Source organism: Danio aesculapii, chromosome 12 (genome assembly GCF_903798145.1).
Source record: "Danio aesculapii chromosome 12, fDanAes4.1, whole genome shotgun sequence".
NCBI classification, from domain to species: domain Eukaryota; kingdom Metazoa; phylum Chordata; class Actinopteri; order Cypriniformes; family Danionidae; genus Danio; species Danio aesculapii.
The window spans coordinates 19,376,764-19,400,202 of NC_079446.1; the positions used below are offsets into that span (position 1 = coordinate 19,376,764).

A 23,439-nucleotide genomic window follows, 5' to 3' on the forward strand; every position below is an offset into this window, starting at 1 on the left:
TTATAAAAATTTATATTTTTAGCCATTCCTCAGTGAATATAGACAATAATTTGGTGCAAACAAAACAGTTTTATTTACCAGTTATATTCATTAAAATAAGACTTTTTTCACCTAACATCTTTAGGTATAGAAAGATAATACAGTTAAATTCAAATGAGATATTGCAAAAAATATTAACTAGATGACGTCAACAATATTATATATATAAAAAAATTCTTTTTTTGATGAAACATCACATAATAAATTAAAAAATTATAAATTACAAAAAAATTCTTTTTTTGATGAAACATCACATAATAAATTAAAAAATTATAAATTACAAAAAAATTATAAATGAAAGAGATATATAAACGATTGTATAGATGAAGATTAAATAAACTTAATAAATTAAACAAAACAGATAAAATAAATGCAATATTGGGAGTTTGCAATAAATTAGTGTTTGCAATAAGCTTCATGATAAATTCATTAGTAGCATGAATGTCCACTGGTCACATTTAAGAAAGTGAACCATTTAATTTGTTAATACGTTTCACCTCATAATGGGAGTTGCCAGATTGGTGGGTGAGAGATACCACATTATTGTTACCACATCATTGATCCTGTGATCGATCCAGTGGTCTTTTAACAAATGCCGTGAATGTGCACTTATCCTGGCTATCTACACTGGGCTTGGCATATCAGCTCGTTCTCATCCTGATCAGCAAACGTGCAACAGACTAAGCCAGGAGGACCCAATTAAGCTAGGTCAAGCTGCGCTTTTTCTGTAATTCTGGCTTTCTTGATTGTACTTTTGTGCAATACCCTTCTGATTGGCTACAGAACAAATCACCGTTGTTCAAGGCAAAGAGACGCAAAAAAAGACGAAAGAAATTAGTTATTATATATTAGTTATTAAAACTTTTAATGTTTAAAAAATGCGTTGTAAAATCTTCAGTATGTTCAACAGCGTTTTGGTAATATTTTAAAGGGTCACGAAACACCAAAACACATTTTTTGAGATGTTGACATATACAGTTGAAGTCAGAATTATTAGCCCCCCTCAATTATTAGCCCCCCTGTATATTTTTTTCCCCAATTTCTGTTTAACAGAGAGATTTTTTTTAATCTTACATTTCTAAACATAATAGTTTTAATAACTCATTTCTAATAACTGATTTATTTTATCTTTGCCATGATGACAGTAAATAATATTTTACAAGATATTTTTCAAGATACTTCTATACAGTTTAAAGTGACATTTAAAGGCTTAACTAGGTTAATTAGGTTAACTAGGCAGGTTAGGGTATTTAGGCAAGTTATTGTGTAATGATGGTTTGTTCTGTAGACTATCAAAAATATATACATAGCTTAAAGGGGCTAATAATTTTGACCTTAAAATGTTTTTTAATAAATTAAAAACTGCTTTTATTCTAGCCAAAATAAAACAAATAAGACTTTCTCCAGAAGAAAAAATAGTATCAGATATACTGTGAAAATGTCCTTGCTCTGTTAAATATCATTTAGGATATATATATATATATATATATATATATATATATATATATATATATATATATATATATATATATATATATATATATATATATATATATATATATATATATATATAAAAAGAAACAAAAATTCAAAGGGGGGCTAATAATTCTGACTTCAACAGAATATATATGTCCACGTTGCTTACAACCCTATTAGGACACATATATTTCATAAAAATGAAGGGCTACGAGCTAATAATTTTGACTTCAATAGTATGTACTTCGTCTGCACCCATTCAAAATAATTACTTTTAGTTAATCTTTTTGCGATTTTTCTCTCTCATTTACAGCAGGTTCCACACAAGAAACCATGGAAGACGAATCATGGGAATAAGACCATAAAAGGACCTCAAAATGAGTATCAAACTCAAGTTTTCCCACATATGTGACTTCAGCTCAAAATGAACCATCTGTTCTTGATCATTTTAAGTATTGATCTGTTTACAGCGGGAATTTTAAGTTCATTTCAGCTTTGTTGTGATTTGCAAAGTCAAAGCAAAATCACAATGACACTAAAGCGTTTTATTGTGAATGTTTTTCTCAGTGGAAATTTACATGATTGTGAGTGATGCTTTGTTAAACTCAGCGGCAGCTCAGTTTAATTTTCCTTTAGACGTCTATGTCAAAACAAGACTGAAATAAACTCTGATGCAAACATATTATGTAAAAAAAAGTTTTCCAATGCCAGCTGTTCAAAGGAACAATACACTATTGAAAGAAGGAACATGTTGCTTGGTGAACTAATAAAAGTGACAATTAAAAAAGCCCACCCCAGGAGTCTCAGTACAGTAATTGTTAAACCAAGTTCCTGAAAATAGACGTTTTGGGTTAAGAAGTAAAATTGTGTCCTCCAATAACAAAATCCAATAAACTGCCAATACACAAAAACATGCTAAAATGTCTCACCAGGGTTTAAATTTAACACTCGCCAAGCGCCAAATGTAAGAAATAGTGGAGTTGGCTGGTAACTTCATTAAATTTTAATGTGATTGGCATAGTCCTATGATTCCAGCCCAATCGAATCGTGAATAGAACGTTTTCATCAGATAGACTTTCCTTAATATAAAGACACTTTCTAAATGCAGCAAAGGCTCCAAGAGGATGCAGACCGAGAGACTGTTTAGATTGCATGTCAGTGGCGAAATGGCCTTAAACAATAACTAAATGCACTACAGAATGTTATGCTTTCAAATACATGCACAAATTGCATGAATTTTACAGGTGCGGCATGAGCTTGGTTTGTGACGCCAACTGTTGGACATTTGTAGATTGTTAGTCAGGGTTCAAAATGCATAATAAGCATTAACATATCCTTAACATATCCTCACAGGTAGATTTTTCAGATCTAATGTGTTTTAAAATTAAATTAATCTCACATTTTAAATGTTTAGTGCACTGATAGCAAAAAAACCCATCTTGCACTTAAAAACACCTTTAGAAGAAACTCCTATTGATATAAGTTACATTTTTTATTTGCTGGGTATATGGTGGAATAATTTTCATAAAGTAATATTGACTACAGGAGTACTTTTAAAAGAGTCACTTACTACTCATACTTTGAGTAGCATTTGGAACAGATCCTTTTATTCTACTTGCACTACATTTTAACCAGGTAATGGTACTTTTAGGCATGGGACGATAACTTTGATATACTGCGGCTATACCGTTCCTAAGGTATGTGTAATATTTTTTATTTATGTTTTCTTTTTTTTTTCTTTTTTTTTAGGACAACAGTATCTCCAGAAGAAAAGATATCCAAAGATGTCATTTTAAATTGTTAAGAAATTGTGTTTTTGAAACTAATGAAGACAGCAGAAGTCAAGGATCCATTTGAATTATTTAGCCTGACATGTTTACTGTTGCAAAATATTTTAAATGTTTCTCAAAATAAAATATATTGCGTTCAAAGGGGAAAAAATTTAGTTTTTTACCCAGACATTTAAAAAGAATATATTTTAGAGCAGTAATCACAATACTGTGAAACCATGATAATTTTTTATTTTAAGGCTATCATTCCATCAGAAATTTATACTGGCCCATGCCTTGGTACTTTCACATGATTTAGTATGAATTTTCAGAACTCTTTCCACCACTGTCTGAAGCGTAGGTAACACTGTGATCTGTCATGCATGCAGCAAATGATAACAGTGTTTTCTGTGTCTTTGTGTCTCAATTTGCAGTAAATGCAGGTTTCCCATTTTAAGTCAAATGTCTATGGAGAGAGATTAGACTCAATAATAATTCACGCAAAAGACACGATGTACACATGCGTAGCCAAATTCACGTACATAAAATATTTATTTATATTTACAAAAACAATTTACATGCACAAAATAAAAATACATTTTCATAAAATATGTTTCACAAATGCAAAACACCATTTGCAAATATATAAGAGTGTACAAAAAGTTTTGAATGTTTAAAATTCACGAGTTCATCCTGAATGAGAATGTGCAAATCCTCTCTCACGTACGACTCACCCTGAATACGAGTGTGTGCATTTTGAGACTTTCCTGTCAGCACACACCTCCCACGTGAGTCACTAGTGCCCTGTAGCCAATAAGATGCGAGCTTACTGTTCAACCAATCACAACTCCCTGAGAACGCGGGAATGACCGAAGCGCTTTACTGTGCACACCATTTGCGCAGTCTGACTTAATTAACGGAGATGATCCTCTAAGAAGAAGAATACTCCTCTATTTAGCATGACACAAGCACTTTTCTATTGAGTTACTGAAAATACACTCAGATTCTACTATAAAAAGCGTATACACAAACTAGTAGGAAACAGTATTGACTTACAGGAGTATCCGCCATGTTGGTTAGAGGAACAGACTGCGCAAAAAGAGCGCAGAGTGGTTGACATCGAGTACAGCTCTCATCTGATTGGCTGAGAGGTACGAGTTGCCTGTTTCTGGAAGGTAAGTCTCAAAATGCACACACTCGTATTCAGGGTGAGTCGTACGTGGGAGAGGATTTGCACATTCTCATTCAGCAACTCATGAATTTTAAACATTCAAAACTTTTTGTACACTCTTATATATTTGCAAATGGTGTTTTGCATTTGTGAAACGTATTTTATGAAAATGTATTTTTATTTTGTGCATGTGAATTGTTTTTGTAAGTATAAATAAATATTTTACGTACGTGAATTTGGCTACGCATGTGTACATCGTGTCTTTTGCGTGAATTATTATTGAGTCTAATCTCTCTCCATAAATGTCAAATTCCTCGACTTTTCCCCGGCTTTTGCTGAGTAAAATGCAGAATTTTAATAATGGAAGCTTAGGACTTCTACTTCAGTTGTCTATGTGTAAATGACTAGGAATAACAAATGACAGTAAATGGTCAAACTACTTGCTTACAACTAAGTAAGCATTCTTACATTAATAATAAAGTCAATAATGAACAGAAAAGCATGTAGTTGTTGTGTTGAGCACCAATCAGACAAACAAAAGTCACAGATAGTATTTTACAGGTACAGCCTTGTAAATTCATTTGATTTGAGTGATTGCAGGATGTCAAGCACAAAAATAATACAATTTTACTGAAAAAATAGTCTATCAATAACAATAGGCAAAATTTGTGAAACAAAATCATAAAAAATTGTATAGAAAATTTACATTTTGATACAAATAAGAAACCATGATATTCTATGACTTCTAAAAAAAATCCCTGACTTTCAATGTCTGAAATAGACCTTATAAAATTGCATGATATTCTAGAAAATTGCATGATAGATGAAAACTCTTTAAACACTGATAATCAAGATTGTCCTGCAATAGTGCTGTGAGTTTAAGTCATTTATATAAAAAGCAGGCACCTTTCCCAAGTTTGCAATGAAACTGGTTTTAAAATTTGTTGTAACCAAAAGAGAACCAGAAATATTTGTTATTTAATTTTACAGTTGTTGGATTTGCCCAAATAGTTCTGCATGTTTCTAATGAAATTATTCACATGCCATTCATGGTTATCAAAAAATATTTATGGACTGTAAATTTTCTCCACAGCCATTGGCAGCTGTAGCAAACGCTAGAGCCTGTATAGAGCCTGAAGCAAAGATGTGTTGCTACCATTTCATTATGACTTTAATCTCTAGTACACACTACAGGATTTTAAACCCAATTTGCATCCTCTCAGAAAGATAGGGCTGAGATCGTGGGTAAGTCTGTGGGTGACTGGCGGTCAGTGGTCTTTGTGGGTGAACTACTGAACGACACATCAGAGAGACCCGCTGGCGCATCGCCGACACCTTGCAGACAAAAATCCAATATCTAGCATGCTGAATACAGCAGACCAGTCATTGTTGGGCTAGATGTAGTGACAAGCTGCAGCCAATGAGTGACCAAGTCATGAGCTGAATGGCCATTGTGTTTAGGAGCTCAACAGAAATGTTTGTGATTGGCTAGAATGCTTATTATTGCACTCGCTTCACCCTGCTTTTGCACGAACAAGACAGCATATTAAAGCCACATCTATCTGCTGAACCATGCAGGTATACGAGTGATCAATCTTCTGACAGATCAGCTGATTGACGATGCTTTCAAATGCTCTCTTGAACACTTTCAGAGAGAATTGATTTATTGATTTCTATTTTTCTGCAGCTTTTAGTACACAGGTCTAACCACTTTCTCCCATTTTTATTGCCAATCTTAGCCAGTCCTAATGGTTTGTTTTGGATCAATTTCCACAACCAGCGCAGAGCCACAGGGATCATTGAGAGCCTGGATTGACCTCCCTTCAGATCCCGCTTTCAGAGAGATTTCAAATGCTTTGTCTGTGATGTCATCATCACACGAGCAGCCAATAGTGTTCAGCTCTTTCTTATGGCTCCACCCTCAGCCTTTTATTAGCTGTGGTTGTTGGGGGATGGGTGAAAGTTGTCAGAATCACTGTTTACTAAGAAATTAAAGGGATAGTTCACTTAAAAACGTAATACAAGAAAATGATGTATGGAAAAATGTTGACCATTGGCACTCATAGTAGGAAAAACAAATACTATGGAATCAAAGGTTACTTATTTCCATCATTCTTAAAAAAATAACTCAAACCAGTTTGGAAGAAGTCAAGGGTGAATAAATGATCATCTTTCGGTGAACTATCCCTTTAAAAGCCCATTTGTTTATAAAAAAAGCAAAAATAATAATAATATTATTAATGTCAGTCTATGAACTAAAGAGCTGTTTTGTATGCACCTAAATAATCAAACAAAATATTCCCAGACCAATAAAATGCATGCACACACAAAAACTCACCTCATTTTCTTTGATCTCGTATTTGGACGAATGTTTCCCTTGACTTTTTCTTCGTAGTTTCTTCAGGTCAGCCTGTGATTTGTCCAGGAAGTCTTGCTTCAATTTGTGTTCTGACTGGTATCTTTTAAAAGTGGCCTAAAGGGAATGTAATTCCACAGTGCTCATGAATATCTCTCCTTGCATAGATAAGTGGAACATTCAAAATACTTAAGTAACAAAGAAAGAAATCTTCAATACTTACATTCATGTACTTGGTATCCATGTCAGTTTTCTTTTCCAGTTCAGCAATGAGCTCTTTGTGGAACCTCTTGAACTGTAACCACAAGATTTATATAGACAAAGCATCACAGAATTGATAAAAATCAGTAACAGAAAAATTGCATGAGATCTTATCAATTCCAAAGCTACGATAACGTGACTATGTAGAACATTTAACCAAAACGAATAATCTTATCAACTTCAGTGGTTAAATATTCATAACACTGTGAATAGGAATACCTAAGATCATCTGATAAAAAAAATGGCTTTGGAGGAAGGATCACTCTGAAAGTCAAGAGAGCAGAAGGTCAGCCCTCAGTAGTCACATACCGCAGATAAGTTCAGCACACACATTATCCCAAGGCAAAATATGCTCATATTATTTATAATGTCAAGCTCATGGGAGTTTTCCAATAACATTTCCTGCTTTAGTACTGCTCTTAAGTATACCCATTTACACACGTTTAAAATCTGGTGATGGTGAAAGATCATCATACTTTTCAAAAGTAATTTCTTGCTGTGATTTCAATGCTGCATTTTCAGCAACCATTACTCCATTTTTCATTTCCGCTCAATCCTCCACAATTTTTATATATGCAGGTTTCTCACATCAAACAAATTTGAATATTAATCAAAAGATAACACAAGTAAACACATCGTGCAGTTTTGAAATGAAGGTTTTTATTATTAAGGGGTAAAAATACAAAACTACATAACCCTGTGTAAAAAAGTGTTTTGCCCTACACTTAATAACTGGTTGGACCACCTTTAGCAGCAACAACTGCAATCAAGCATTTTCGCTAACTTTCAATGAGTCTGTTACAGCGCTCTGGAGGTATTTTGGCCCACTCATCATTGCAGAATTGTGGTAATTCAGCCACATTGGAGGCTTTTTGTGCATGAACCGCATTTTCAAGGTTATGCAACGACATCTTAATTGGATTCAGATCAGGACATTGACTAGGCCACTCCAAAGTGTTCATTTAGTTTTTTCTCAGGCATTCAGAAGTGGACTTGCTGGTGTGCTTTGGATCATTGTCCTGCCGCAGAACGCACATTCACTTCAGCTTGAAGTCACTAACAGATGGACGGACATTCTCCTTTAGAAATTCTCCCATTTTGGCACACAGCAGAATGGTTCTATTTATCACTGCAGGAAGTCCAAATCCCGAAGCAGCAAAACAGCACCACACCGTCACACTAGCATCACCACCCCATTTTACTGTTGGTTTGATGTTCTATTTCAGAAATGCATTGTTACTTTTGTGCCACACATACTGTAATGGGAAAACACGTTTCAACAATTTAAACTTTTGTCTTGTCAGTTCACAGAGAATTGCCCAACAGTACTGGACATCATCAATATGTCTTTGGCCAAACTGAGACAGGCCTTTATGTTGCTTTTGCTCATCTGTGGTTTTCATCTTGGAACTCTGCCATGCAGACCATTTCTGCCCATTCTCTTTCTTATGGTGGAGTCATGAACACTCACTTTAACTTAGTCAAGTGAGGCCTGTAGTTCTTTGGATGTTGTGGTGTTTTCTCTGACCTCTTGAATGAGTTGTTGCTTCGCTCTTGGGGTAATGTTGATCAGCAGGCCACTGCTGGGAAGGGTCGCCGCTGTTCCATATTTTTGTCATTTGTAGAAAATAGCTCTCACTGTGGTTTACTGCAGTCCCAAAGCTTTAGAAATTGCTTTTTAACCTTTTCCAAACTGGTAGATCTCAATTATTTTCTTTCTCTATTTCTATTTATTTTCTTTGGATCACTTCAGATTTTCTTAAGATTTCTTGACTGCGAACAGGTATGGCAGTAATCAGGCCTAGATGTGGCTAGAGAAATTGAACCCCAAGTTTAAATAGATATTTTATGCTGTAAGGGGTGGTGGCAAACTCTTTTCATTAGAATTTCTTAATAATGAAAACCTCCATTAAACACCTGCAATGCTGTATCTACTTGTGTTGTCTTTGACTAATATTTAAATTTGTTTGATGATCTGAAACATTGAAGTGTGACAAGGATGCAAAAAAGTAAGAAATCAGTAAGGGGCAAACTCTTTTTCTTTTCACCACTGTATATTATCATAATCATTTTACCATTATATGCATCTATATAAACATCTCTTAAATTGCACTTGCAGAATTTAGAGAATGCAAGTTAAGCTTTATCTTAATTGGAAGATAAATAAGAGAAAAACATGTTTTAACATATTGAAAAAAAAAAAAACATTTCAGCAAATTAACATCCAAAACCAGAAGAAGGGCCATGAATGTACAGTACTTACAGACTCCTCCATCTCCAATTGGGCATTCTTGTGCACTTCAGAAATCTCCATTAACACCACTCCTGAAAAGAAAAATTGCACATTATTGCAACAGCATTTGCAATGATAATCATATTTATGTTTTTTTTGTTTGTTTTGTTTCCATCAAAAGTTGGTATCAGTTCAAAGTTGCTCTTCAGAAAGCTATACTTTAAATTTTATGTGTTCCTTTGTGACTACACCTTTAGCATGCATCTCTCCTACTCCATAAGATCAGTGTCGTTTCATCTTGCTGTGGCTCCATTAGTGTTGCTCATAAAAACAAACATTACAGCAAGCAAACGGAGCCAAGCTGCAGCATTATCACTCATCTAGCAGTTATAATAGCTTCATTAGCATGGCAGGGTCAGTGGAATGAGTCTGTAAATGTAATATTTGTACTGACAGTGTCAGAGCCTGCTCTGTTTCCAGAAGCCCAGAGATGATGCATAAAGGGGACATCCTTACAGAGATTACAGGGCATCAAAGGCAATGTAAGCCTAAATAAATTTACATTAGTGCCTACAAATGCAGAAGAACCAGTATTAATACATCAAATTTTTGTAGTTCACCAAAAAATGAAAATTTATTGTTAATTTACACACCCACAGGAGAGAAAGTCATCCAGGGCCGGCGCTACGGCAAAAGGGGACATTGCCCCCTCAGAAAGAATTTGTGCCACCTTAGTTTTCATAAAGAATTAGTTCAACCAAAACTAAAAATTCTTTGTCAATTACTAACACTCCCGTCCTTCCAACCTTCAGAACACAAATTTAGCTATTTTATAATATGAAAAAGCAATTGAATTATGAAAATTGTGAAATTAAAAGCAATAGTCCAGAGATCTGGTCCCCGTGTCAGATCAGGGTGTGCGCATATAAACGCGCACGCTGCAGCAGAGGTGCATTCTAAACTGACACAGGAGAAAACTGCACTAGTAGGTGACATGAAGGCGAGCAGCCTAATTAATTTCATGTTTTGGTTAACGAATTCTTTAAATACAACTCTGAGCTCTAAAGGAAAAAAAGAGCAAAATTTTATTTATTTCAGCAGAGACGCAACTGCTAGTCATTTTTCATATTAGCTTTTTAGTTAGGGGTTAATATTAGAGCAGTCTAATAAAATGTTTAGTTGGACACTGCATAGTCCCACAGTAGGCTACACTATAATTAATATCATAATAAATTATTATATTCATTATTATTAATATTATTACAATTAAGCTATAAAATTGACAAAACGCAGAACCCTTTTTAATGTTTGCTCTCATTTTTTTTTAAAAGGAACAAGCCATTATGCAGCAGCAGTCTCAAGTTAGGACACTTAAAAATGCCTTTTGAGTTTAAAGATGATCGGCCTGCGAAGTCAAGTTTACAGTGTTATAGATGAAATGGGTATAAAGCCTAGTGCGCGAGTCCTAAGTGGATTTGCTGCGAATCAACCTCTCACGAGCTGCAGGCTGAATGATAATTTTTAAAAAAATATGTAATTGAGGCTAAACTTCTATTTGCTCATATCACCAGAAAATATATTGTAGGCCTGTTTAAACTGCTAAAATACAGTTAGCATATCGATTATATTTTGACCTAGCTTATAGCACTAAAAGTAAAAATGTAACCTGAAAACAACTTATTAAAATAGGCAAAAAAAAATAAATAAATAAAATGATGGGTAGGCCTAATAGCTTTTGATGGTGTTTTTACAAATGCCAACCGGACCATTTCACGAAAAAAAAAAAACTCACTCATGATAGCCTAACATAAAGCTTTATTTTTACCATTAAAATTATAAGAAAAGTTATACAGCCTATTGAGTTGCGTGTTATCCATGCCAAAATGCAACCAATTTTCACAGTAACAACTGTAAATTTATTTTTTTCTTTTGAGGTAGATAGACAGACTCTGCTTTGCTACACTAATGCCTTAAAATGTATCGAAGGAGCACATTAACTACTTTTTTTTTTAAATGACATTAAATTGTTGCATTTAGTCTATCTTTTTCCAAACACTGATAAATGATTGGTTGGGTAAGGCTGCATAAATGTAATGACTCCGTTATGCAGATTTCACTATATTTATTTACAGATTATAAGAATAGTTTAACCGTGGGTTAGTTTGCACGTGTGGGCATAGTTTGACGTCTTTACTTAAGGCTTTAAACATTTATATAATTTGCAGTAAAACGGAAAGAAATAAGGAGAAGAAAAGAATAATTTAAACCCCTCGTTTGGTGCTGAAGCCATGATCCATCTGCGTTTATGTAAACTCTCGTTGCATAACCTTCATTGACAAAATCAGCAATAGCACAAATGTGCATAATATTATTACTATAAAAAGTATATTACTGCCTTAAATCAGTAAATTAGGCAGTAATGCTAAGTAATAAAAAAAATAAGTGTATAAATAGCCTAAAGGGAAGGAACAACAGGGATCAAAATCAATCACCAGGTCTAGTGCCCCCCTATGAGATCAAAATGCCCCCTCAGTTATGACATCCTGGGCCTGGTTTTTTTAAAGGTTTAATCCGGATAAAATTGATCCGGATTTAGTAATCCTGTTTTTGTAATCCGTGATCACGTAAACCAGCTAACTTTTTGAGCCAGTTTTTCAAAGCAACATCGGATTGGATCAATCTGATCCGGATAGGAACTTTTCAGGATCACTAAATCTGGATAACCAGTGCTCAAACAGGATAGGAAATCACAATGTTGAACTATAGATATGTAAAGAGCAACAAGTAGAATAGCCAGTGTGGGGTCAATATAACTTTATTTTTACTTAAAATGAAAAGCACACACATTTAAAACAAACTAAAAACCAGAAAACCCCCACCCCATCCTCTTTCAGCAGTCCACTTATCTGACCTACAACACAAACACCGTACATTGAGAATATTTATAACAAGTTTCAAATTTAGATGTATTGAATAAAAAAAAGACTTAATGTCAAAAACTCCACAACAATTTCAGACTTCCTCATCTGATCTGGAGAGACCAGCTTGTCTGAGTGTAGCCTTTAGGAGGCGGATCTAAAGTCTGGACTTGGTTTGCTGCGGTTTGGTCAGAGTCAGTTGTTCCTCTGCCAGACGAAGCTGTGTCTTTGCCCTTTCAGTCTCTTTTTGCAATTGTTGAAAGTGATTTAAAATATTAGATAAAATATATATATATAAAATGCGATTATGCAATTATGATTATGTCCATTATTTCTTTTGAAAAACCCATTTTCAAGATTTGATCCAATCCCTTATCCAAAATCCAAGTGGATTACTTTTGAAAAACGGGGCCTCGGCAATGTGCCTGAAGTCATCAATCATTTAAAAGTTATGTAAAAATATTATGTAAAAATCACTTTAAGACTTTTAAACACAGCTGGGTGGCAACAGTGTGTAAAATAGCCAGCTTCTAATGCTAAAAAAATAATTATTCAAATTTTTTTATAATCCCACTTTATAAAAACAGTCTGCAGAAACACTTTGACATTCTTCCTTTGTAAATGCATTCGGAGTAGAAAATTCCTGCCCATTACTGACGATCTCATTAGCATAGACAGTCCTGAGTGAGAAGCAGCCGTCACAAATGTATAGTTTTAGGATGCACAAATTAACATTGTAGTCTCCATAGACTGCCTTCTTTTGAGCCACTTCTTTTGACAGTTTCAGTTTTTCACAAATAAGTTGTGTAGGCGTTTGTAGCCAAGCCCTTTTTTGAAAAGAAGGCTAAAAGCACAATCTCATTTGAATTTAAAGCGACAGTCACCAAAATACTGTAGCACAATTTGGATCGAAGCCTAAAAAGGCGTCTTTTAAATAGTTACAAAAGTATATAAGTTTATTTATTTTAAGACTTATTGTTGATTTTTTGGAACAACTACCTATTTAAAGAACTATATTGTGAAACGTATCATCACCATGTTTACCAAATTACTGTGTAATATTATATTGTGTAATAAAATAAAATTTGGTCAAACCATATATCCCTAAATCTTTTTTTTTTTTTGTGGCAGGAACAAGCTTCCCTATATATCCCATTGTGACCCCATCTTTAATTTCAATGTCACTTCATGTTAATTGGTAGCACGTTTGACTACAATTGGAAATAAAATTCATTAATTATGAGTTGGGCCAGTTTGAAAAGCACTGATTTGATTTATAATGAACGATTTCTGAAATGCATACTTTAATGAGGAAAATATCTATTTACAAACGCACCTCAATCCACCAAATTTGCCCTACACAGTCAGGATAGTTTTATTTTTAGAAGGTTGCTTCCAAAATAATATTAAAAAACTGATTACTGTTTGAATGTAAACAATGCTTTTTTCCCTACAATTGACACATCATACTGATAACAAAACTGATGTATAATAGATGTTATACAACCTCTTTTTGTGTTAAAAAAAAAAATCGTACATATGATGCCATGAATTCCTATAACAAGGAAGAGGGTTTCCTGAGCATGACAGATGAGGTTTTTAATACCAAGTTAATATTGCACAAGAGCAACTGACACCTGAGCTGTGACGATATAAATCCTTCAAGTGCAGCTGTATTTATTTGTGTAATATAAGAGGTACAGCATTGTATTTTTAAAGTACTAAATTCAAATACTATTGTATTTTTAAGGTAAAACATAAATACAAACTCTGGGTTTTGGTTTTCCATCTCTCTATGATCTATTAATGCTGTACTACAATATGAATGTGAACAACAAACTGACATTTTTTATAATATGTATAATCTCATATAGAGGAAATAGTGCTTCTGTAAGTGAAACAGGATATTAAATAAGAGGAAAAAAACATTTTATTTTTCATTTTGGTATGAACAAAATTTGAATTTAAAAACAATGGCTAAATAACTATTTTGACAGGTAATATTATAGCACATACTGTCTAAGTGACATCAGCAGGAAAGGAAAGTTGTTGCAGGAAAATCATTTTCATGTATGTTTTATGTAAGAATATTGAATTCATGCTGGCCAAAAGGCAATAAATAAATAAATAAACTAATATTAGTAATGCATATATGGATTAGAATGGTAACAAAGTCAAACTTGGCTTTGATATTTTTGATTGGACGTGATTCATAGTGAAAATAAAATTTACCCTCTCTCTTTAAAAAGCAGTACCCAAGTTACTATTTGATTAAGTTACCATTATAGCCCATATAAACTTTTTCATTTAAATGTTGTGCAATAAATATTAGTTAACAAAACAAGTACAAAAAAAAGCATATAAAAAGTTAAAGAAATGTATCGTAAAGTTTGCAGATTTTTTTTTTATTGATCTTATAGTGAATGATTCATCAGTATACAGTTTTATGCGAATGTTTAAAGAGACCCCTTGCAAATTCTGCAAAAATGTGAATAATTTAACTAAATAAGAGAGATCATACAAAATGAATGTCATTTTTGCATTTAGTACTCTCACAGGAAAGATATTTTACAAAATGAAAAGAAAAAGAAAAATTGCTGAAACAATTAAAATACCCCCCTCTTCAAATGTTTGGCAACACTTAGTTCTTCATACTGCGTGTGGTTATCTGAATGATCTAAAGCTTTGTTTTGCTGTTCTTCAGAAAAATCCTCCAGGTCCTGCAGATTCTTCATTTTTCCAACATATTTTTCATATTTGAACCCTTTCCAGCAGTGACTGTATGATTTTGACATCCATCTTTTCACACTGAGGATAATTAAGGGACTCAAAAAGGACTATACAAAAAAAGTTCAAATGCTCACTGATGCTTCAGAAGGAAACATGGTGCATTAAGCTTTTGAACAAGAACAATTTTTGTATTTTTTTTAGCCCATTCAATACTGCTCTTTGAAAGTAACAGAACATTCATGCATGTTTTCTAAAGGCAAATTAAGTATAATTTATTTTGATCTTCAGATTTAGATCTATGAACCATATGAACCTTTTTTAAAGCCGAGTTTGATTATAAAAGTAACATCTCAAAATCAAATGGTTCAAATCTGCAAAAGATGATGAAAAAAATGAAGAACAATAAATCAAAGGTAGTTCATCGATCATGAAAGTAAACACACAGTATTAAAAACCAAAAATTCCCAATAGGTCATTTTAATTATTTTAGATATTTTATGCCTTGTGGACTATTTAATGTACAATATATTCTTCAGGACAGTACTATAAAAATAAAAAGCATGTCTTATTTTGTTAAAAATGTGCACATTTTTTAAAGATTCTGCAAGAGGTTCCCAAACTTTTACATGCCAGAGTATGTTTTTCTTTTGCTTTTTAAACCTTGCAATATAATCAAAATGTCATAACTTGATCTTCCAACAGAAACAACAGATGGTTTCTGATGGCGTATGCCAGACTGCTAAACAATCAGGTTGTTGTTGATTGGAATGCAAAGATCTGCCACTATTTTTGTTACATCACAACTTCACCATCAAACGTATGTGTTTGTTGTCCTCTAATGGCAAAAATGCTTTCCTAGGGTTTAAACGAAAAGCACTGATGCATCAGTTCGTCATAATGACTAACAGAAAAGTAAATATTTAAACTACAAATCACAAGAAGAGTTGAAGAAAATCTCAGAATGATTCAATACTTTAACGCCTGTTAAGCTGGCTTAAGGAGTGTACTGGAAAAGCATTGTGTGACAGAGGCGTTCTATTAGACTGCAGCTATTTTGGGGTTTTCCGCCTGGATTTTCCTACCCAGGTTGAAAAAGCTTCCTGCATCCACAAACAAGGGAGCAACTGTCATTTTACAGGAAACCTAATGAAATTATATTATATTATATATAAAAACGTTGTTGAAAGTGTTATAAAGTTGCTTCTCTCAGTGTCATTCAACAGAAAACACTTTAAAATTACATCAACTTCTGAAAGAGACAAATATTATTGCATATGTTTTCTGCCACTTAAATGTTTGAACTACCTAAATACTAGGCTTTATTTGAAAGTGTGTATCAATTAGTATGCATGCGTTTTACAAAGACTGATTGTTTTGCTTCCTAAGTTCCTACAAGGATTGATTTGGACTTGTTTGTATGCGTTAATTTTCAGGGTTTCTGCAGGTTTCACAAATATAAATAAAGACTTTAAGACTATTATGAATAAATTTTCAGACTCATAAAGGGCTAAACACTAAGGATTTTTTTCTAATGGCCCAGTTGGGACAAAAGATTTTACTTGCCCCATCAAAAAAAAAAAAAAAGTTATTTCTTTAAATTATGATCCAAAACAAGCAAACTCTAGTTGTATACATAGACTTTTTTCAACATAACTTTTTATTTTTTTCATTGACAATTTTTAAAAACCATAATAAATTAAATATATGCACAGCAATCTGTCCATATCAGTGTCCTCATCAGGTAGCTATACACTAAACATGGAGAACATTTAAACTAATGTTTTTGCAAGGAAGATAATTGCTAGTGTTGAAGAATAAAGCTTTTGTTAAAAGTTTTATTGAGATGTATTACTGGTGATGTGATGAGTGATTGGGTAGCATTACATGGACAATTAAAGGAAAATGAATACCTGTTTAAAAGGATTTGAGACCTACGACACAATATTTCAGTGAATTTAAAAGATTTTTTAAAGGCCTAAAATTAAGACCCTGCAGACACTCTGATTTTTTATCTAAAAAAAAAAAAAACGGTAACCATTGACTTGAATTATACGAATGACCAAGGGCCTAAAAATCGTCTTTAATGTTCTTATGATAAAAAAAGCCATCTATATCTTCCATGGCTTGAAGGTGAGTAAATTAAAGCAATGCTATGAAAGTTTCTTACATGGCTCCCCTTGGGGTTGATAAGTGTAATGGCCTGTTACCAGTATCATTAAAGGTCAGGTGAAATTAAAATAATGATTTTTAAATGTTAGTTTCTGTCTGTGAATTTTAAGAATATCTATAATCTAGTGTGTTCCAAAACAGCAGAGGTAGAAAGAGTACTGAAAACATTATACTCAAGTAAAAGTAACATTACTTGCCCAAAAATGTGGTGCAAGTAGAGTAAAAGTATCTGTTGTAAAAGTAGTTATTCTAAAAGTACTCAAGAATAGGGAATAAAAATTGATGTTTACATGCATTTTGTGCAGGCATGTGTAACCGCAACATTCTGCATTTAGTGAACTTCCAATATTCGTTTGTTCCTTCCTTCCATTGTTTGTTTGTTCTGTCCCTACTTCATTCATTTGTTTGTTTGTTTGTTCGTTAATTTGTTCCTTCCTTCGTTCCTCCCTTCATTCGTTCAGTCATTCATTCGTTCCTTCATTCTTTTGTTCCTTCGTTCATTCAGTCATTTGTTCATTCCTTCCATCGTTCTGTAGTTTTGTCAGTCCTTCCTTGTCTCTTTCCTTCATTGATTTGGTCCTTCCTTCCTTCATTCATTCATTAGCTCCTTCTTTCCATTCCTTGTTCTGCCCTTCATTCATTCAGTCCTCCCTTCCATTCTTCATTCTATTCAGTGATTGTTTAAGGTTGTTTGGCAATTTCAGTCATCATACAGTCGACATCCTTCATTTTCTCATCAGTGACATGCATTCTATAAAAAGTCTCTGTGTCATTATGTGTAAAGATTTTGGACATCTTCTTGGACGTTTTTAATGCTTCCAAAAGGTTTGCTGCATTTATGAAGCACCCATGTCTTGAGGTTGTTCAGTATGATGCGATTTACTTTCTATGTGCAATTTGAACAAACAGAAATCGCAAGACAAATTTTTCTATTTTAGCCAATCACCACAGACAAGAAAGAAATGAAATAGTGACTGCAGATTGAAGGAAAGTAGTGAAATAAAAGTACCAATAATGCACTAAAAATGTACTCAAGGGAAAGTAAAAGGGCATATTTTTAAAACTATTTAGTAAATTACAATTTCTGAGAAAAACCACTCTATTACAGTAATTTGAGTATTTGTAAGTTATTACTTTACAGCACTGTAAAACAGTGACAATTTGTGTTTAGAAAATATGAAACTGATATAAAAATCCATGGCTTGTCACTTCTGCATAAATGGATCAACAATTTTTTTCACATCACCTCATACTTCAGTTTCCCATCAAATCTTCCGACCAATCAAACACTCTCAAGTATCTGACATGCCCTCTCATTTGCTTTTCATCTGTGCTTGATCTCAACCACTCTCACTGACATAGCTGTGATAAAAACTAAATGCTATTTTAAAGGTTGCTGTTTTAAAACAGTAGGAGCTACACTATGGCCCACATTCTCTTTATTTTATAGTAGCAATTATGTCTCATCGAATAAAAAAGGACATTTCAAAGCATTTCACAGCACTTTTACAACTGTTGTTGTGCTTCCTTGTAAGCAGTGAAACAGACAAGCCTTCAAAATTGGGACTGAATAAAAAGTCGTTTGAAAGAGTACTTTTGTTAGATTTTTTTTAGTAACATACTTTCCTTGGTGTGGAGATGTTTGGCAGACAGAAAGTTGCCAGCACGATTTCATTTGACAAAAAGGCAGATCTGGTAGCCGCAGCAACAGAATTCATTCATAGTTAAAAGTTATAGACATTATTTTAAGCTCAAACACTTTGGGTGAGCCATCAGTTTAAATATTGAGGAATATAACTAGTACAATGATCTAAGGGTTGATAAACACAACAAAAGGCACATTTTCCTGATCGAAAAATCAAAAACCTAGTCTAAACAGTCTCTAAGTTAGAGATTCACCATTTTCCTACAAACCACATTTATTATTTGTTTGTGAAGTGAGATGATGTCTGTCACGCACAATTCCACCATTCGATAACAAACACCTCAACACCAAAGAGGCTATTTTATTTAAAAAGCTAACAAAAGTACTGTTTCAATTGACTATTCTTTCAGTACTAATTTAGAAAACTTGTGTAAGCAAGGGAAAAGGGTGGTGACCAAACAGAGTACTTCACAAATTCCAGTCCTACAACTTCAGACAAATGAATGCTTAAATTCTTGAGCGAAATCACTATGTTTCAGAACCAAATGGAGAATTACATGAGTTGTAATTCAATACATGACACATGTGGCTCAATCATGCAGTCTGTGTAGTTATTTTGAATGAAAATGTTCAAATTGTGTTCATCTGCATGTATTATGGATTATTCTGAAGCTTTCTTGCAGACATGTTGATACTCACACAACACTCATTTAATCAAGTCACCGTGTCAATCAAATGTCACAATCCTAAGCAATGCATTCCTTTGTAACAATTGAGCTAGGAATCTTTTTTTTTTTTTTTTTTTTTTTTTTGAGGCGATTTGGGACCAAGTTTCACAGACAAAGTCTCACAGAGTTACTGTTTGCTTTGCATGTTTGCTACCAGTCTGTGCAGAGAATTCACACTGTCTGGTGGTCATCTGAAAGAGATTCCAGACAGAACAGGAAAAGACAAGGCCAAAAGAACTTAGTAAATTACTAAAAGGGCATATCGTTGTATGGGGTCTTCTTGTGCAGAAAGTCTTTGGAAAGGGTCCGTCTGTTCAGCAAGTGTAGCAAACAAACAGAGTGTTGAGTTAACCACTGCACTTGTGAAACTTAATTTGAAACAGTGGGTTTTTACATGTTCAATTTAAGAAATGAATAAGGACGCTTAAAGCTCAAGAATGAGAATGAATGTGGTTTCTAATGATCCAAGAATAAAATGTAACTGTATATTATATAAAGCATCTACTGTGTGACAAATGCCAGAAGCTTTGTTTTATTACTGTGGTAAGAAAAACAATTCTCATCCAGTGTTGGGCAAGCTGCTTGGAAAATGTAGTGAGCTAAGCTATTAGTTACTCAAAATGTAGCTGAACTACACTAAAAGCTACCCCCCGGAAAATGTAGCAAGCTAAGCGAAATGCTACAGAGCAAAAGTAACTTAGCTACATGAAAGAGCTTTTTTTTTTTCATTTTCAAATCAAAGCAACTTTAATCCAAGTCAGTTCACTTAGTGATCAATAAAACTGCCAGTGAGGCATATGTATATTAAAGAGATATATATATATATAAAATTTGTTTTTCTTCCTAAAAACAAATTAGGAATCACCAATGATAATGAACAACTCTCCCTTTAGCTTAATTTCTAAACATTCAAATCACACAAAATCTGCAGACACTTACATCTGGTCTAAGCCCCTCCCCCCAGAGTAACAACAGTCTACAGAGATCGATGATTGGTTCCAGTACTAGAAGGTGGGCTTTTTTTTCACCATATAGTGATTGATGATTGGCTCCTGTTGTAGGGAGGGCTTTATTCACCATATTGACAGTTACACTTTTTCCCATTCAAAAAGATATGAGTAATATGTCTTGTGTATTTTATAGTCTTTGGCAGCAACTCACCAAAAAGTTTGTTTTTAACCACCGTAAAACAAAAAGAAGAAGAAGGCCTCACCATTTTCGCTATCATATGGATTAACTTTCATCAGCCAGACACCGGTTTCATAGCTCCGTGAATGGTGGTGGTCACTTATTGATCCGCAATCAGTATATGTAGTTTGTGTGGACACTACTGCACTTCATGACTAAAAAATAGCTTTGCAACAGAAAAAGTTATTTGATTTAGAAAGTCGGGGCGCTACCGCCACGCTACTGAGAAACGTAGTTAAGCTAGTAGCGTCACTACTTGTAGCGACGCTACTGCCCAAGACTGCTTTCATCATTATATATATTCACTTGATTTAGATACAAATGTAAAACCTACCTCATGTGCAATTTAAGTTTCTGCTTTTTATTACCTAAAAAAGGAAATGAATTTAATAGCTCCTTGTTAACTGAAATCTCTTCTATTGATATAATGCCCAAGTAGTGTAGCTCACTATACAGTTTAAATCTGATGTAGATTTTAATACTTTTTGTAACTTAATATGTTGAAGGACAGAAAATGTATTCAGTAAACAACTGTTTAATCTAAAAGGAAAAATAAGCAATTTTATGTATGGTTTTACCGCCCAGTTTGTACTGAAAACACTGACTTCAAAACAAGGTATACGTATACCAAAACTGTCATTTTTGTGTACAGTTACACCCTTACTAGCAAAAACCCATTTACACTAAGCATAAAAGTATTTTTACCAGGAATTGTTTGCATAATTTGAGCAAATTAAAAGCTTAACGTGAAGACAAAGCCATTAATGTTTGTAATTCGTACAAAAAAAAAGCCAAACCTGCGATGGGGAATTTGAAACGTTGCTATGAAACAGATGAGTTTACAAGTCACAGTAAAGCTCTGTCTTTATTTCCAGATGACATGAATCAAACTGATGCTGAGTCACAAAAAGTCAACAAGAACCAAACCTGTCTGGGGTTTAAAGCAGACGCAAACATGGAACGGACTTTTGATAAAATGAGGAAATAACTGGAACAAGATATTCCAAGACACGTTGACAACAGTGAATCATCTACTATGACATGTTAAGACAATCTACGCATACAGCACATCCATATCGCCAAATAGGACCTCTGTGTGATGGTGAGTTATAAAGTAATACTCACCCAGCTCCCTAGAAACAGGCGAAACAGCAGCACTTTCCCCTATTTTTGAGAGTGCATCAAAATATGCCTTTCCGGCAAAGGTCATTGCTGAAAGAGAGTGAATAAGTGGTATTGATTAACAGGAAGCCATGCTGCACATTTTCCAGCAATTTTGAAAGAAACATTGGTTTTTGTCAGAATTTGGGAAATCTTTAACGCAAAAAAGGGAAGATGGCGCATTGTTACATGTAAATGAAGTGATGTGATTACCTGCAACTGATTTCTCATAGTTCTTCCCCAGGTTAACCAGATTCCGCAGTCCTGGGTTGAACTGTTCCATCACATTCTGGATGAACAGGAAACAAGGCTCATACTTTAAAGTTACATGGAAAGCAGCTTATATTGCTACTGAATGAAACTGAAGGCACGTCAAAATGACTCAGATTAAAGAGATATAAACTGAAAATGAAAACTGTCAAATCATTTTTCTCACTGTAAAGTAAGACATACAAACTTGAAGCCATCTGAATCATGGAAAAACACAAGTCTATGGTAACTGGAAACAATTTGGTTACCTATATTATTCAAAACTTGATGATGAGTAAACAATGACAGCATTTTAGTTTTGGGTGTGAATTGTTCCTTTAACATGACTACACTTGAAAATATTTGTATGTTTTTATAAATTTGTAATTCCACAGACCTGCTGGAATTTTGTTGTCTGGATAAAAGCAGTTGAACATTTTTTAAAGGAATAGTTCATCCAAGAAATTAAAATTCTGTCAAGAATTACTCACCTAATTTCAAGCCCCCTAAGACCTTTGTTCATCCTTGGAACACAAACTAAGACTTTTTTTAGATGAAATCGGAGAGCTCTCTGATCCTCAGTAGACAGCAATGCTCCTGACTCATTTAAAGTCCAGAAAGTTACCAAAAAAAAATCATTAACACAGTCCATGTCGAGAAAATTAAGAAACTATACATTTGTGCATCTATAAAACAAAAATTATCACTTTTTCAACAGCTTCTTCTCAGTGTCAGTATAGGGCTCGCTTTCACAAGCACTGTGCACTAATACCCCGGATACCAAGATGTACACAGCACTCTCGTGAACACGCACCTTATATTGACACCAAAGCAAAGAAAATGCTGAATGATTTTTCTGGACCTTGAGTCAAAAACTTTGCAGTCTATGAAGGATGAGGGAGCTCTCAAATTTGTTCAGAAATATCTTAATTTGTGTTCTAAAGATGAACGGAGGACTCAACATGAGGGTGAACTATATGTTTTTGGGTGAACTACCACATTAAGACACCTGACAATTTTGGAACAAAACAATAGTTAACAAACAAATGAAGATAGGATTTTATTTTGGGTATATGGGCCGGTATACGATTCTGATGATAAGATAACCTTGGATAAAAATATCACAGTTTCAAGGTATTGTGATTACTGCTCTAAAATATATTCTTTTAAAATGTCTGAGCAAAACACAAAAACTTTTTCTCCACTTTGAACACAATGCATTTTATTTTGAGAAACATTTAAAATCTTTTGGAGCAGTAAACATGTCAGGCTGAATAATGAAAATAAATCATTGACTTCTGGTGTCTTCATTTGTTTCAAAAACAGATTTCTTTACAATTAAAACA

The 23,439-nt window shown here is 33.8% G+C and overlaps 1 protein-coding gene across 2 annotated transcripts in view; it reads right to left on the minus strand.

Moving 5' to 3' along the window:
- The window catches only part of baiap2l1a (BAR/IMD domain containing adaptor protein 2 like 1a), a 48,223-nt gene that overhangs the window by 23,822 nt on the left and 962 nt on the right, over positions 1-23,439 (minus strand). For both annotated transcript variants that reach the window (XM_056469609.1, XM_056469608.1), the window contains exons 2-6: positions 22,058-22,133; positions 21,809-21,895; positions 9,336-9,397; positions 7,035-7,106; positions 6,794-6,928 (exon numbers count right to left, since the gene is read on the minus strand). In XM_056469609.1, the coding sequence (XP_056325584.1) occupies positions 6,794-6,928; positions 7,035-7,106; positions 9,336-9,397; positions 21,809-21,895; positions 22,058-22,133 (432 nt within the window). The remainder of the gene's footprint in view (positions 1-6,793; positions 6,929-7,034; positions 7,107-9,335; positions 9,398-21,808; positions 21,896-22,057; positions 22,134-23,439) is intronic.